The sequence below is a fragment of the Amphibalanus amphitrite genome, unplaced genomic scaffold, assembly GCF_019059575.1.
Source record: "Amphibalanus amphitrite isolate SeventyFive unplaced genomic scaffold, NRLGWU_Aamphi_draft 000232F_arrow, whole genome shotgun sequence".
Lineage (NCBI taxonomy): Eukaryota > Metazoa > Arthropoda > Thecostraca > Balanomorpha > Balanidae > Amphibalanus > Amphibalanus amphitrite.
The window spans coordinates 34,342-51,977 of NW_024881727.1; the positions used below are offsets into that span (position 1 = coordinate 34,342).

The 17,636-nt window shown below is 46.9% G+C and overlaps 1 protein-coding gene across 35 annotated transcripts in view; it reads right to left on the reverse strand.

The window, feature by feature from the left end:
• LOC122385812 (troponin T, skeletal muscle-like) overlaps positions 1-16,361 on the reverse strand; it is a 32,289-nt gene extending 15,928 nt beyond the window's left edge. For 15 of the 35 annotated variants that reach the window (XM_043374385.1, XM_043374383.1, XM_043374379.1 and 12 more), the window contains exon 1: positions 2,143-2,283. Coding sequence is in view for 3 of the 35 variants with exons in the window: in XM_043374389.1 (XP_043230324.1) it covers positions 10,990-11,480; positions 12,535-12,685; positions 14,337-14,590; positions 14,975-15,383; positions 15,570-15,656 (1,392 nt within the window). In the remaining 32 variants the exon portion in view is untranslated. Of the gene's footprint in view, positions 1-2,142; positions 11,481-12,534; positions 12,686-14,336; positions 14,591-14,974; positions 15,384-15,569; positions 15,675-16,115 lie in introns of those variants that run through there. The other 20 variants (XR_006257268.1, XR_006257267.1, XR_006257265.1 and 17 more) reach the window with 6 other exon arrangements.
• Positions 16,362-17,636: the final 1,275 nt, after the last annotated feature.

Consider the following 17,636-nt stretch of genomic DNA (forward strand, 5'->3'; position numbering starts at 1 on the left):
TAAGACGATCAATGTCGAATCTCTTGCTTTTATAGCTTCGATTTTTTATTTTTTATTTATATATTTTTTATTTTTGTTATTTTTGTCATAAAAGTAGCAACAAGGCATCAAACTTTCAGAACAGAAATTTCTGCGATTAATGACAACAGTCATGAATGGAAATGAAGTGTTTAAAGTTCATCAAAGCATTTGTGTGTTTTTACCTGAATGCTCACACTTCGCTATTTAAACTTAAAAGCAGAACAGGGAGCATTGAAAACTTTTCTTAAAAACAAGTGTTAAGGGGAAGATAAAGAGTAAATGTATGTGTTATAAAACAGTATAATTTTCATTTTCTTTAAAAAATGTAGGCATTACGTTACGTAGGTAAATGTCCAGATGCTTTTAATAAAATCCGAATGTTTATGTAACAATAAAATAAAATCAGCTAGCATCCGTGTATAATTTGATCCATGACAAGCGTCTTCAGAACATAATCTGACTCTGGCACGCAGTGACGTTACTTTCCAAGACAAACAAAACGGCACAAAGTTCAGCTTCCAGGTGGTACAACAGTTCCACAGGCCGCCGGCAGAGGCGCTGGCGTCGGAGGTATTTTTGGACGGCCCATTTTTGCGGCCGGGGCGGGCGGCCGAGCTCGGGCGCGGAGGCCTCGTGGGGGATGCTATCGCGGCGCGCCTGTCCGTTCAACACGGGACAGCCGGCAGGCCTGCTGTCAGGCACGCCGTGTCACGCAAAACACGTGTTGGTAATGGAGCCAAGGCAACTGGTGAACTGAGGTTTTCAGGTTTCCGTCTAAGGAATATTGAACAGGATATTTCAATAATTATATTTTGTCAGGTAATGAGATAATATTCACCTAGTTGTCGCACTTGCATGCAACCACGAGGACAAACAATGCAGAACATGCGATTTTAAGTGAGTAGGTAGTAGGTACTTGCATACCTAGCGCTTTCACTGCAGGGGAACGAACCGTTTTATATAACAATTCCCAGAAAACAGATGCCATGTCCACTTTCTTACCCACGCCCCCAACTTTTTCTTCACTACTCCCACCCGCCCAAGGCCAGGGCAGCACAAACTAGCGTGTTCAGCTCCGGGAGGCCGCCCTTTTGACTGCTTGTTTACAGCGCGTCTGCGACAGCCGATAAACAGGGGAGACAGGGTGCTGACTTCCTGGAGCTCGCGCGATGCGTCACTCTCCGAACCGGAGCTAATTTCGCCCGCGGCTGCAACCCGGCCGCAGCACACAGCGCATGCGCAGACCGGGGATGACCTATTTCGGCGGTTGGGGCCCGGGACCACGCCCTCTACCTCGGGCATGCTCTAGTTCGAGCGGTAATTCATAATACACGGGGAGGACATGCTTACAATCGAAGGTGCATGCATTTCAAAAGCAACTGTGCTCGCTAGAAAAAGATCGCTTGTGACGACCCGACAAAAGATAACGCTTCTTGAAAGCATCGGTCACTATAGAGTACTTCAGTGCATGCAGAGAGTTGACTTAACCATGGCTTTCCGAACTAACAGAAGGGTACAAAAGTAGGCTTCTATTGCGCACTAGGCATGGGTAACGTCCTCAACAAAAGCAACAACCGGTTGCAATGGAAGAAATTTAGGCTTTCTGGAATTGCAGCCCTGAAAAAATGGTATGGTTCCATTGCATGCCACGTGTAAGGTCATGAAAGCATGCCATAATTATTCCAATCTGGAACAAATTAGCAGAAGTTTTATAGATAAACAAGTCAGCGAGTACTTCTGCTTTCACTGAAGAGGCATTCGAGCTTGGCTCCAGCACTCAAGGACGTAACGAAATGTATCGTGATGTCCCATAACGTGCACCATACGCCACTCGGTGTCCTTCTGATATGTTCCTGTCACCGCATCCGTGTCGGTCACACCACTCCAGACAGTTCCAAGTCCTTGGAAATCAACTCCAGCCCGTGTACCTCACAGCCAAGACCCAGAGGTCACCAGATAGCCACAAGGCATTGGTCACCAGGCGCCGCTGACCGCAGGGCGCGGGGCACACCACGGACACGCAGACACACAAACACACACACAGTCACCACAGGTCGCCGTGGCGCGCAGCGTCAGCCGCTCCGTGCGCTGAGGCTGGTGACGGAGACGGGCGGCACTTACGGGTGGCGCCGGAGAAGCTCGAGAGACAGCGCGGAGAGAGACCGCAGCCGGTGGAATGTGATCACGGCGAGGGTCCGTCGGCCTCTGAGAGCCACCGCCGTCCAGCACGGGGAGCAGAGCCGCCCAGCAGAGGCTGGAGGAGAGCCAGTGCCAAACTTAGACCGCCCCGGCAGCTGGCTCCAGCGCTCGGCGGCTCCGGTGGCAGCCGGCCCGACACCCTACCCTCGGTACCGAGCACTGGGCCAGGCTTTACGCTGAGCACTGTGCAGTGTGCAGAGTACATGTACATTCGGTACAGCCCGACGCCCCTACCCTCCGCACTGAGTGCTGAGCAATGCAGGTCGAGTTCACGCTATGCAGAGTACATTCAGTACAGCTCGACACTCTACCCACGGTACTGAGCAGTACAGGCCAGCGAGCTATCCTAGGGTACCAGTGACTGATCTTTTGGTACACCTTATACACGATGCTTAACGCTGGGAACTGAGTCCCGCATTGCTCCCTATACCCACTTTACAAGGATAAAGCACGGCAGCACACTATGCCAAGGGTACTGAGGACTTCCTCCAGTAGTATACATTGCCACGGTACACTGGCCACTACCCCAAGGTCCGAGCCGAGCAATACATTTTATGTCCTTCCCACGGTATTTGGGACTGATAAGTGATAACAGCAGCCCAAAGTAGGACTTCAGGTACTGGAGTCTGAGTCTAACAGAAATCGCAGCCAACGGCACTGCCACTAAGGATGAGGCCCAGTGGCAATTAGATTTGAAGGCAGCTAGCTACTAGCTTCAATTATAGTACCTGATCTCAGCTCAGTATATATAATTAAAATACTTAAAACGCTACGCTCATAGCCGAGCCACGAATCTTGTTAACGAAACATGCAATATGCCATTTACGGGCAAGGAGCCAACTATGGGGAATCTTGGTAGGACGCCCGAAGGGTAATTTCCTGCATTGTGGCAGGTCTTGGAAATGCCTGTCGCATAGCCTCCCGTTACCCTCCGCTCCACGCAACTTTGATGCATGTACGTTGTACAATGACAGTCGGCAGTCTCGCGATGTCAAAGTCAAGGTTCTTTTACAGTCAAAACGTTCACGCAGCACCGCCGTGGCAGTTCAACCGGGTCCGAACCGTTCAAACGGATTGACAAAGGGCCCGTGCCGCAACGAGGGAAAGGGTCTGCTTAATTAGCTAAATAACTTCGCGAGAAGTGTAGTTGTTTTGTCCATAAAAGTGCTACGGTACAATTCATAGGTGAAAGAACATGCAAAAGTTGGGACATGCACACCAAAGTTCGGCCCGTTGACAGACAGCACCCGGGTTGATTAGGGTGCCCGGATGAAAAATGTAACAATTAGCAGAGTTAACATCAGACCAACTTGAAAGTTCGCCGTTTCAGACGAGCTCTGTTATTAAAAATAACTACAATAAAAAATGTGAGGTCCGACACTCGCTCTGGCGTGTATTTGATTTTTGCATGGTTAATTGTCTCCCAGACGCGTTTTTCTGCCTTCAGCACAATTTTTCATCGTTATTGCGTCTGAGCACATCTATTGTCTCTGAGAATGGGACATGCTTGGTGTCCTAATGCTGGGTCCAGGGAACAGCCCCGGCTCAAACTTAAGTGAAAAGCCGGTAGCTGAAGGCACAGATCAACTCTGCGTGGTTACACAAAATTACATTACAATTTACAATTTTCAGCCGTCTGTGTGTAGCCTAGTGGCGCCAGTTTCATAAAATGGGTATCCAATGTCCGTCCAATGCTCTGATATCTTCGTCGACTGGTCGTCCAAAAATGTCCAAGCCAGCCCTTTGTCCAAAGATGTTCGAAAACTGCATAATAATTTACACTCAACACTTCTATTTCATTTCCTTTTAATGTGTTACCAGCCCAAGTGTTTATCATATCAAAAGTTGAGCTTTCTATTTGCCAATCAATGTCTTATGCGATTATTTTATATAAAAAAAATGCTGATGTGTAGCGGCTAGCAAGTGATTGTCCAATGTTGTCCAAAGCCTCCTGCCTTTATCCAACCTAACTCCGAATAGGACATATAGGACACAAGGTCCAAGTTCCGATTGGCACCACTAGTAGTCGCCTACATGTTTGCTTGTGCCATTCAAAGCCGGACTTCTTATCATAACGAAAGCTTGAGGGTGTGAAAGGGTTTCAAAGCTAAGCGTTAAAACGAAAGCCGGACCCTGCGCATCCGGGTGCTCGCAATGCCTGATGTAACCACTAACCATTAGCATGTCATCATAAAATGGCATACAGCCAGTCAAAATTGTATGCCTTCCCGCAACAAAGCAAACATCACCAGCCCCTTCCAAACAATCACAATCACGTAAACAAAGCCAGACTGGATGCGGCTACGATTCAATGAGATAGTATGATGAAAAGGACAAAGCGTTGATTCCGGGATCACCAAATTTTATAGGTGGGTATAATCGTATTATCAATTTCTGAGGTCACTAACAACTGTCACTAAAATGATTGTCTTAAAACTACCTCATCTTCTAAATCATCAACAGAATTGTATTATAATATCGTCACATTTTGCTAAGCAGCTAAAAGGAAGCAAAGCAGCAGCATCGTTACGTCCAGTGGGCGTATCGGCCCGTGGTGACGCATTTATGAACCACGGGAGATTCGCACGACGACCCGGTGACTCATGGCGACTCATTCCCGACTCAGTGTGTCATGAGTCTTCCCTCTCACACGCCAGTGCAATCCACAGAAACGTCTACCTCTGACAAAGACAGAAAACCCGTTACATGATGACACACGACAGACAGAGGGCATCAAGGCCTCGGGATTTCATCACAGCTACTTGACACACTGACACAGCAATGGCCGCGGGTTGGCACGGACGCATACTGCGGGTTTAGCTCACGTGCATGAGCACAATGACACAGTCAGGACAGAACAACATCGTTCAGTGACGGTGCTCATCTTGCCCTTGGCGTCGGCATTTTTCAGATGCCGCGACCGTGATAATTTGTCACAGGCTTCCTGTCACATGTCAGCCCGATGAAGTGGCGTAGCCTGTCACCAGGATCCTGACTGTCCACCGTCCAGGTGTCAGGGGCCAGATAAGCGTATGACTGTCCACAGGCTAAATAAACAGAAACTTCTCGCAGCCCAGTGTCATTTAATTGTTCTTATTATTTAAAAACGAACGAAGTGGTAGAAAAGATAGATCGGTCTGTTCACATCTGCATGGTTTTCGTCACAAAAAAAGTTTTCGGTTTCCATCCCGTTTGATTCGTGGATGGTTGGTTGGTCCTGTCGCCCATTTCATTGACCCCTGTCAAGTACCACCACCCATCTCTCCCGACACCCACTAATGGGTATTTCCATTGCCTACGCACCGGCACGAATCCCTATCAGTCAGCGGGCGCTGGGCTCTGAACCCTCTGACACCAGCGGACCCTTCCGACCGCGACAGCTCCCGCCCAGCTGGGACATCTCCCGGGCGCCGCGCGGACGGATGGTCGGGGCGGCCCGGCGCTCACCCCGGCACCGCCCCGACGCCATCGTGCCGCGCTCCGCCACCGCCCGGCGGCAGGTGTGGGCGGCGGCGGGGGCGGCGGCGGGGGCGGCGGCGGCCGGCCCGCCACGTTTGGTTCCTCCCGGTGCCGTAACCTTAGCTCGGCCAGAAATAGCGTGCGGATCCAGCGGCGCCGCCGCCGCCGCGGCCGACACGACTATTGGCGCTGGGTGGCGAGCTTTCCGGGCCGCCGGCGAGGTACGGTCGGCCGCGAGGAGCGGCTGTTTGTTCACTCCGGGCCACCAAATTCCAGCGTGATGGCACCCAGACAGGTGGCAGATAGACCCAATGCGTTAGCCGCCCAGCGGCTGACTGCGATTGCCGATTGCCAATTTATGAGCTGACACTAAAGAGTTGGTTTTGGTATAAGATAGAAACCAGACAGTCGTTTCTAAATTTAAATGGTCGAGTGGAGAGGCTGCAAAGCGCCAAACGAACCAACCTCGAAACGGAGCGGTCTTGCTTTTTACATTGCGGCATTTTTTACATAACATTGACATTATGTGTCATGGCATAACATTATGTGTCATGTAATCATCGAAATAGACGAATACGGCCTTGACTTCGACAAAAATTTCAATATAAACAGGGCGTAACACAGCAACAATGGGCTATATAATTTAATTACGGGTAGTACTTGACAGTGCTCAAGTGATTTTATGTGTGACGATTTATAGGAAAATTTATTATTTCTCACGAAAAGTGTACAGTAACACTGTTCTTGTCTCTATCATATAGATGTTTTTTCAGGAAAGAGCAACCAAGTTAAAATCCAGAATAACAATAAAATAACAGTGATAAATTTCAAGGTCCAGACTAATCAAACATATTTACTAGCATAAGAAAAGAATGGGTTTTGTGGCCTAAATAGAAGTTACATGTCATCCATTTTTATACAGGAAGGTTCGTGATAACAAGCAAAACTGTGGATAAAAGACAGCTATTGTAATTCCAATGCGGATATGCCAGAAAAAAGCACAGCAATAAATTTGATTATGATACCTGAGGAGGAATGCGATGTTGATAGCTCCTCAGAGCTTTGAAATAGGGCACGTCAGGGGTACGTGCCTACTGCCTACTTTCTGAGGCGTGCACAAGTTAGTGGTTCTTTATTAACGTTCTCGACCATGTGATAATTAATTCTAGTCCCTATTGTAGTAAAAAAACGGTCCCTTATTTCACGTTCATTCTTGTTGAAGGTAGCGTTCGCTGGGCGATGAACACGGCTGAAATGATAGATTATCATATATTTATTCGTATAGGTAATGCCGTAAATGGTTTCAGTACCAGAGGGCCACTGATAAACCACAATAAGATTTCAAAGGCATTCATGTGAGACTCAAGGCAGAAACAGATCGACAAAGATAGAGCGAGCGAGCGAGAAAGAAGAGAGGAGAGAGAGAGAGAGAGAGAGAGAGAGAGAGAGAGAGAGAGAGAGAGAGAGAGAGAGAGAGAGAGAGAGAGAGAGAGAGAGAGGGAGAGAGAGAGAGAGAGAGAGAGAGAGGGGGGGGGCGTAAGGAGGGAGGGAGCGAGGAGGAAGCGGATAAATGAAATGGGTGCGAGTGGAACAGATCGTTTCTATATGAACGAGAACGCCTAAGGAAAATGTGCTTACTGAATAACAAATACTCACCACCAATTGTTGACAACGACAAAAATGCCTATTTACCTATTCACAGCACAATAGATAGGTAGTATTTACATCAGCGTTCAGTATATTTTTCTTTTTCTGATAGCGATCAATGACATTGCTATTGTGGACATCGCCTTGACTTTGTAATGAGCGTTTAGGATAACATAATTAAGTTAATACTTTCCTCCTATTTTAGGCTATTCTAGTATCCTGCTGGAACATTCAATGTAAGGAAGTGTTGGTAAGGTTGACAAGGTGACATGCAAATGACTGTAACTTTAACCGCACAGCAGCGGGCACTTGGGTATATTCACTCTGGCGCTGAACGTCTTAGTAGCACCCACATCGGCGGGGGTGTCGGTGTGGGCCGAGGAGTCAGATTTTATCGACATCTGATGACGGACTGACATCTGATGACGCCCCTGGACTGACATATCTGACCCTGGTCAGACACATCTGACACATATCAGATTAGGTAAAACCGACAGGGGTGCGCTGACGGCCTAGTAACTGAAAGGCTGATTCGGGAAGACGGAGTACTGAAAAAACAATGAAAAATTATTTCACTTCACTCAGAAGCAGGCGCGTAACCACCACTGGGGATACTGGGGACCGGTCCCCAGTAGCTTTTGGGTTACTGGGGACCGTCCCCAGTAAAACCGACGACTTCCTCAATTTACTTAAATAGCAAAATGTTGTCTCTAAATCGACGTGAAGAGTATTATGTAGTCAACTCAACGACTCAACGAAAGACAAAACTATCGATGTTTTGTTTAGCCAGCGCCCGGGTGGGCCTCTCGGCCAACTTCGCCATGGTAGGGGGGGGGACTTCTTGCCACACCATATTAGCCGTTTTCACGACAGCCATCTGGTACACATTTGGTGCGCATCTGGTGCAGATCAGGTGCAGATTTGGTCAAATCAGGTTCAGTGTGTCTCTTAGAAGCTATCAGTCGTGACAAGTCGTGGCAAAAAAAACTGTTGGAGATGTTTCATGACCTGAGATGAGCTCAGGGGCATAGAACGGGTCACAGGTGCAATTTCCCGGTTCAGTGTATCATATTTACCTGTGTCAAGGTGTTTGAATGTGTTTTCGGCCAAAAGAAGAGCATTTCAATTTTCTCCCAATGACTTATAATGGAGAGGTTGTAAAATTGACCTGACATTAGCTCACCGATGTGAAAACTTTAAGATAGGTATACGAATTGTTCATACTGATTTCCTCATGCAAAAGCTCGAGTTTCAATTTTCAAATTTCTGGGATTTAAACTGTAGGAATGACAGAGTCACAAAGCTTTTTAGAGGCCTGGTTACTTTACTGACCTGGTGACCTGACCTTAGGTGACTTGGCGTCAAAATTTTCAGACACTATGCGAAATTGAGGTATCATAAGCCATACCAAGTTTCGCAGCGGTGTGCGCCGCGGTTTTCCTTATCACGCGCAACAACTAACTGGCAGGTGTGGCCAAAAACGCCTCCCCCTCTCTCCCCCCCCCCCCCCCACACTCGGGCAAAGGCTGATCCAGAAAAAAAATATTCGTGGCCCTCCATGTGGTCCCCAGTAACTTCAGACTCGTGGTTACGCGCCTGCTCAGAAGTAGCCATCGAGCCAATGTAAGTACGAGATTAATGAAAAATGTCAACAACCTATCGCAAAATTATGTCGTACTTCCATCCACGAACCGCATAGCGTATCTGATGCGCGAGTAACAGATATCCCAGGTGTGCCACTCACCGGCCGTTCCTTGGTATGGTACTCGAAGGACGAAGGTTCTGAGGACCTCTAGTGGCCGGAGGCTGCACCAGAATTCGATGCGGCTATAAAGGCGGCGCCTCCCCTCAGCTCCAGAACCACTACGGATCGCTGAGCACCCGATCCAGGATCTGGAAAGAGAACAGGAGGGCGTCGGATTCGGAATATTGGACAGAATGAGTGGGTAGAGAATGGTAGAGACCATATCAAACTAGCAACGGATCAACATCGGATTAGCCGCAGTGGTGAATACTGATTAGGGGGCCCGTGCGTCACTGCTAGCGTGATGTCACCATTCTTCGCGCTCCATTAAGCCGCATATGCTCAAACCCTGTGTACTGCGATATCCAACAATCGAAACGATAGCCTAGTTTGCACGATGTTGCATTCCAGCCATTCACCCAAGCTCAAATAAAGCCATGCTAGTCTTTGGGTTGAGGAAAATGTGAAAACACGGATATCACTAATTCATTCAAGGAATCGTTTGGCGCCATAACGGTTCACCTATGCATTCACATGCGACGGGTGAGCGCGTTCGCGGCGCCGCGGCACATGCTCATTTGATACGCATGAGATGTTGTGACAACGCGGTACCAAACGACACACCCGCCGCCCTTCTTTGATACGACCAACAAACCTACACACGCGGCGGCTGCATTGAACTGGCGATTCGCCAGCACCCGGCTCGGCGAGGCGCTCACACCGGACGGTTGGCGCTTCCTTACAGAGGCCGCTGGCCTTGTGGCGGAGGCAAAAGAGCGGCGTTCGCTGAACACTCGACTGCAAGTGAAAGGGGCTGGCCGCGTCCGGCAGCGCCTCGAGCCGTCCGTAGACCGGAGCCGTGTCCCCGAGCATGTCATCGGGGCTCAGGGCACACGCGACGGGCGCCCGGGTCCGGTTCACGGTTTATACGGGCCCCTCCAGTTTTGACACTTCACGTGGAGTGGCGGGCCAGAACAATGGCGCGGGTAAAATAACGAGCTATTCGGTGATAGTCGAAAGGAAAGCACAAAGGACTTTACGGTGAGATCCGAAACAAAAACTGGTTTTATCACACAACGTTGCTATTTGTTAGTTACAAATTATATGTCATAGTAGTAAATGACCATCGCTGTCACTGTAGCAAACAGACGAGTGCCTTGGGCGAGATCTTTGGCAGTCTAGGCAGACATGCTGAATGATGACACATGATGACTAGCCAAGGTGAATCAACGATATTTTCTAGGTGTAATGCAACGACAAGCCGCACAAAGCTAACACATACTTTATGCCTAGATAGCGCACCATTATCTTGTAGTAGCGGTAACATAAATCACAAAGATCACTGAAGCACCAGTCACGTCCCGAAGACATAAAATTGCCATCTTTTGGGAAAACATATTCACTATCGACACAGCCGCAAAGATGCATGTCATTTCACAACGGTCACAAAACTTTTAGATGTGATATGCCGTACATTAGATCAGTTTTGACTCAAACCCTGCTTTCACTTCTCCCATTCAACTATACGCTTAACACTCCATTGTGGTGGTCTTTAAACGTTTCATTATTGTTTCGTAGCATTGTTCTTCTAACCGGACTAACCCATTTCTTCTAACCGGACTAGCCCATTTCCGTATCGCAGACAGGTTTTGCAACGCCTTAGTGTAAGCCAGCTCAGGTATGTAACTAAAAGTCTAACCACGGTTATTGCACAATCGGCTAAAGCCGGGAGATTCCAGAGTGAGTATGCAGAATCAGCGAGTCATGCAACAGAAAGCTCAATACTAATTAGGATTTATTACTAAGCTACCTAAGGAGATTCATAACAGCTAAACCATTTAGCTTGCTGAAGATGTAACTAAGCAGCCAAGCTCCGTTTCAAGCTAATAAGCAGCTTATCATCCCAATTCCATAACACATCACAACCGCAACACTTGGCCGTGAAACGCGCCCTCTTCTGAGATCAAAATCGATGTCAGTAGGGCTGCTAGTCTTCTGTCGTTCACCGGCCTCTCCGTGCAGTCCACACAGCACAGCCACTTCCCCGACTGTCGGTGAAACTCATCCCCTTTCTCCAACGAACCTTCAGCCGCACGGCCTACCCTAAGGTCCACCACGTACCCCGGAAGGCATCGATTCAAATGGGAAGCCGCTACCGTCAGAGTTTCTGTCTGCGCCGTCATTCCCATCGCCGATCTAGTTCTGTCAGCGGTCTCACACGAGCTGATTTCAACCGCCGCTGATGATCGAATTAATACAAGACTCGAGTAAGCGTAACTGGCGTTGACTAGCTCTGATGAGGAGACTGCAGTGGCACGCGGCAGGCGAGGGGAAAGAAGACGTACCAGGCTATCCCGCATGTCATCCAGAGTCAGGTCCGTGGAGACTATTGCAGGACGAACCACCGTGTCTGTAAAGAAAAAAGGGGCGGTAAATGTTTGCTATTTTGCTGGGACTCATGCGGGTGGATTAGGGCTTTCTGTTGAGTGCAGTTCTAAGCGCCCAACAGAACAACAACGTAGTATTGTAAGTCGTATAGGTAATGTCCCTATTACCCGGATGCGATGCGCGTAGTGCAACAATCCACGGCATGTCGTAAAAAAGATTTGCCCGACTACCTCCGCAACACATGTCAGGTTTCGTTATTACCGTTTCATGTTCGACGCACCTGTTCTAGCGCGATTCAAAGAATGTCAGTATGCGTGACCATGAGACGTCAACCACCAGCACTTCGTATCAGTTTTCACATTCCGAAACATGTTGGCGATCCATCAAACATTAACGAGTAGCACCAGCAACACCAAGGCCCCGGCTAGAGCGCGGGTTCAGCGATACGTCGTTACTAGCCGCGGACCGAGGCGGCAAAGTTGCCAAGGCCACCCGCACCTTATATGGAACAACCGGTTCGAAAACAGACTGGCAGGTTCCGCCACAGTCACGTGATGATCATGTGACAGTCACGTGACAGTCCGCTAGGCACTGCCCATGCCGGATGTCCATTTCTAAGCTGTTGTTTCACCACTAACCGATTAGAATCAAATCACGATGAATGTAAAACCACACAAAAACGATAATATAGTGGTGTGTTTATGAAAATCTCTGGATAGTGGATAGTGGATCACATGCATATTGAAATAAACATCCTATAGATTGACCAGACTGTCAGAACCACAACCGGAACCAGCGACATTCACAGATAAATAAATATAAAATACATATGCCTACATGGCGACTACATGGAAATTGACTTATACTTTTTAAAAAGTTTAGCGAAAAACAGATATATTTCTTGCAACTCATTAATCAATCGCTGTCGTTAAGCGCCCGAATATACAATTGAAGCCCTAATTCCATCTCATCTAGCAGGCATAGCTCTTAAAACTAATACCATTTACCTCAAATGTCAGTTCATCTTCTTTATCAGTTCTACTCCACACATTCTGCATTCTCTCTCCTCTCCTCACCGTCTAGAACGCCGCGGAACGCGTGCAGGTCACGGCGGTAGGTGACCTTCCAGAGGTCAGGCGATCCATCCAATAGGCGGGCAGCTACACCGGCGTGGGTCAGAGCCAGCTGGAGACACTCTGTGCCGTGGTCCAGCTCTTGCTCAGAACACTGACGGCGGAGGAAAGCGATATCTTTAGTGGTGGTCATAATGGACGACTGGGTGATGTCCTGTTCTGAAACTGAGCTTCCGATATCATGTCAAACACAATGAACCGATGAACATCGATCAATGTCAATCATGCTGAAGTGTGGAGTGGATGCAAGACTTACAAAAAATGAAGGTGATGCGATGCTACCGATGATATCGTGCAAGGTGGGTTTGCTATTATCACTGCAGGATGCGTGGAGCACTGGAATGCGATAAAAGTCTTGTGCACCATATCATACGAGGACTGCATGTTGCAACGGACCGTACGTGCGATTATGTCATGAATTCACTGTCACACATGATTCCACAAACAACACATGCTCAGACTGGTTCCGAAGGTTGCTACCAGCCATAAATAGTAGGTTATATAACATATACATTGCCTGTAGCGCAAAATGGAGCATGGAGCTATGTGAAATAGTGGTTGTTGATAATGGCCCTTCACACTTTTTTAAATTCGTGCATAGCGTGCCATGTAGTTCCGTGTCAAATTAAGGCGGGGAACATAGGCCTCTTATGCGATTTTTATTGAGGAAGCTAAACACCGTTTCAAATTCACGATGCGAAAGTTAGGAAAACATATGTTCATGCGCCATTATGAATTTCCAGAACGGAATAGTACTTAGGCAAAGGTGAGCATCCAAAGCATGGATAGATAATACTTCATATGTTAATACTTATGATAATCAGCGCAGAAACAGACAGCAAACCAATGAACTGCAGCATAAGATGCGGCAAAACCTCAGCAAAAGCGTTGCAAAGTAAGATAGCTTTACAAATTGAAGTTAAAACAAGGAAATGAGAAGAGAACCTTAAAAAGGTTGCATGTGTCCAGCATGCTGACTCCTAACACAAAGTTGCGTGTGTCAGATATGCCTAGCGCTGACCATGTGAGCTGTCGGCAGCCATTTATGCTGCTTGATGAGTAAGCGAAAGCCGTCTACTCGCAAACCCGGAGATTGTAAGCTCTTTATGTTCGGGAAATTATTCAGATCTATGAAAAGACTAGTGTACACTTGTTTGCATATTGGAATGATGTCATTTGTATGTTGCCCATTAAAAACCAAGTGATGAATATGCTAAATTAGGTCGATATTCCACACCAGGAAATCGTAGGGAAAGTGTGATCACGCAATGATGCTATAAACCTTGCTATATCGTGATATTTCCCTTAAACTCGCCATTATGATCGTGAACAGTGAACACGACTCAACCATCGGCAGCCGTACCACAGACTGCATACAACTTCCCTGTTCCTGTACATACAACCCTTTCTAGCACCCTTGAAGTAAAGTTTTGAAAACAATGATCGATTCCTAACCAAAGCTAGCCTCGCAAACAAACATATTATTATGAGTCAAGAAATTCACTTGTTAGCTTTCTTACAAACGAATCCTATTTCATGACGTCATGAGCTTCGGTGTCTTCGAATTGAAAACACGATAGAAAACAATCAACACTTAGATAGTCTTACTTGAACATAGCTCAAAATAGGCCCGCCGCAAAGAAAAAGGAGAGTAGGCACAGCTCTCATATTCAGTAGGGATATAATGTCACCGAAGTGGCAAGCGATGCTCCTACACCTGCGGGTACGGTAATCTCGTACCGTACCTGTTGATAGGCGCGCCGGATCACCGAGTAGGTGAACGCCTGCGGCGTCTCGCTGGCGCGGTGCCGCGAGCGGTCCAGGCTGCGGCCGAGACAGGCGCGCTGGCCGGCGGGCGTCTCCAGCACGGTGGAGACCAGGGGCCGGGTGAGACCAGCAGCGCCGTGCGCCGCCGCGGCCGTCACCAGCGCCGACACCAGCGGCGCGGGCACCAGCGGCCGCACGCCGTCATGCACCAGCACCACGTCTGGTGCGGTCTCTGAGCCGGGCAGACGCGCACAATGGTCAGCTTGTGTAGGTTACAGACATGTAGATGTCAGTATAGGGTGTTTTGTTGTATGAGCTGAATCAATGAGTGGGAAACATGAGTAAATTATGAATGAAATAGGTGTTAAGTTGGGTGAAGGAAGAATAATGGAGACTGTCAGGGACAACTGCAACATAAACAAAGTGGCAGCCTATTCAAGTGAGCGTTAGCAAGGTGTTTTCCTCTTCAATTAGATATCAGTACAAAGAAAACACATCACACAAACATGTTAAACACTGCATCCAAGCACAATCGTGCACCAGAATGGAACCTGTTTCAATTACCTACTTAATTTGCTTTCTCACTTCTTGCTATTAGTTTGAAAAGCATACTCACCCTTCCCAATCTCCACAAGTTGATTGATGGCATCCAGGCCACACTTGATAGAACGATGCCTACTGGTAGACCCAGGGACATATATAACCCTGCTTTCTGCCAAAGGCTTGGTTATCTGATATTCACTTGAAAATGTCTTGTCAGTAATATCAACTGAAAGATCATCATTTTTATCTAACCCAGCAACACAATCTCGAACCATTGCATTGCCATCTGGCTTGTCTGCAGAATTTTTGTAATTTGGCTTTGGTTGTGAGCCAGAGGTCACTTGATCAGAGGCATCCAGCACATGGTACCACCATGAGGGAAGGTCTCCCACTCTAGTCTGGTCTGAAGTCACCACAATTACCTTCTTCACTTCTTCACAGGCCAGCAAGCTGGATATTGTGTAGCTTATCAGGGTGTGGCCCTGCAAAAAAAAAATGTTACAAAGTGGCATGCAGTGCAGATCAAAATGCAAAACTGCATTAAAACTTATCACAAAGTTGGAGTTTTTTTAGCTTTTTTTCTTTCAAGATAGGTATTTCCTTTTTTCCTTTTCCAACAAGCACGTAGCTAAAATAATACAACTCAAAAAAATTGCCAGCATACTTACATGGACAAGTGAAAATTGTTTTGGACATTCATCTCCGAACCTCTCCCCACAACCGGCGGCAGGAACCAACACCCAGGCATTAGGCATTGTTTATAACTTCAAGGCCTGCAATTTATAAAACGAGTCAAAACATTATTTCATTTATACAATTCACTTCAAATACATTTAGACAAAATCACACATTCACAAGTGGCCAACCTCTTATTTTCATCAATTCTGAGGCCAGTGTTACCAACAGAAAAATAGCCACCTGCCGGAATTTTTTGCCTACAGACCACTTCACATACAAGTGAAAATTGTTACGCTCCGTATGTGAAGCGGTCTTCAGGCAAAAAATTATGGCAGGCGGCTATTTTCCTGTTGCTTAAGCTGGCTTCAGGTCTGTCTTTGTCTATCATAACATGCCAGTTTTCAGAAGAAAAGTAACAGAGCTGAATCCTTTCAATATACAAGAAATAAAAAGAAACATTTCACATTGCTTATGTAAGGTTAATACGGTTTACGCAATTATTTAACAAAAACTACAGAAAAAAAAACAATTGCCACTTGATGTTGTTGCCCGGTCAAGGTGCCAATTTCCTAGGCGTGAATTCAGTTAGAAAGATAAGGCGAGAGCTGTCAATTAAATACAAGCAGCATTTCATATTTGTCTGGCCCTCTTCCTCCAGTGAATTCTCCATTCGAGTTCCAAATAAATAAAAAAATCATGAGCATAAACACACACACCCAATGCAATAAATTCCTTTAAATCAAATATGTTCAAGTTTTCTGCTTGTTGAGTGTTTTTGGTTTTCGCTGCGGTGTCTTCGAGCAAGAAGCATGCAGCTAACAGCAGAATACTTTACAGCTGAACATAATTCATTTTGGAACAGGTGCGTCAATTTGCTGTTACTAGACTGCTGCCAATTTATATGGAAGCATCGAATTCCAGCAGAAAGCGTCTATTTTTTTTCTCTACCGCAAGAGTAGTAAAGGAATCTTGCGCAAGACCGTCTTATAAGTAAAGTAATCTTGGTCTTATGTTAGTCTTTTGAGTGAAGATCTTGAATCAGTCTTGGTTACCGGGATCAAGGCAGTGTACGGGATTATAAAGAATCCATGACAGATGTAAAATGACGATAACTCAAGTTTATTGTACAATGTTACAAAGTAGGTACGGGATTATACAGGGCGCATCCAGGGTGGGCTTTTGGGCAAATTCTCCCCGCGGGGCACGAAATCTACGAAAATCTATGAGTTTTTTTCGAGAAAACAAACTAACTTTTATTAGGAAAAGTTTGCTGCACAGGAGTGTAGGTACGTGTAGATAATTCAATATACGATGAGTGCACAGGAGTGGGTAAGGAATCGAGATCCAAAGAGTTTTTGAAAACTATATTTTTTGGGGGGAATGCCCCCCCTCGCACGGTGCAAGCCCGCTGTCCTGGATACGGCCATGTACTTAATTTACATGCTTTAAACTTTATGCTAGCGATGGTCTGACATAACAAAGCAGGGGCGGATCCAGAAAATCTCCAAGGGAGGGGCCATTAGAAACCAGGAGGCCCCCCCCCCATAATCCCACCTGTTGGAGGCCCCATCTTCCCACTTGTTGGCCCCCCCCCAAAAAAAACTGCGTCTATTGAGCTTATCTAGCTGTTCAGGCAACATCTCAACATCTGTGCAGGCTTGGAGGCCCTCTGTGCAGGTTAGGAGGCCCTGTAAAAGTGGTCATCTCTGTGAGTATAAGAGACCTCCAAGTTATGAAAAGCTTTACCAATCTTCTAACAAAGAAGTCTTCTCAGCTAGTCTTCTAAGAAATAACTAAGTGGGTAGGTTAAAAAAAAACTCATCGGATTTCGGCCACTTTATTTTCAGGAGGCCCCCTTTTCAGCTTTTTAACTTTTTAACTTTTTATTTTATTTTTGAAAAAAAAATCGGCCAAGGGGGGGGGGCCCTGGCCCCCATGGCCCCCCCCTTGTATCCGCGCCTGTAACAAAGCGAGCCTGGTTCACCTTAATCACTAGTTTTCTGTACGAGTATGTACCTTATTTTAAAGAGGGCAAAAACACTTTACCACCGCTCATT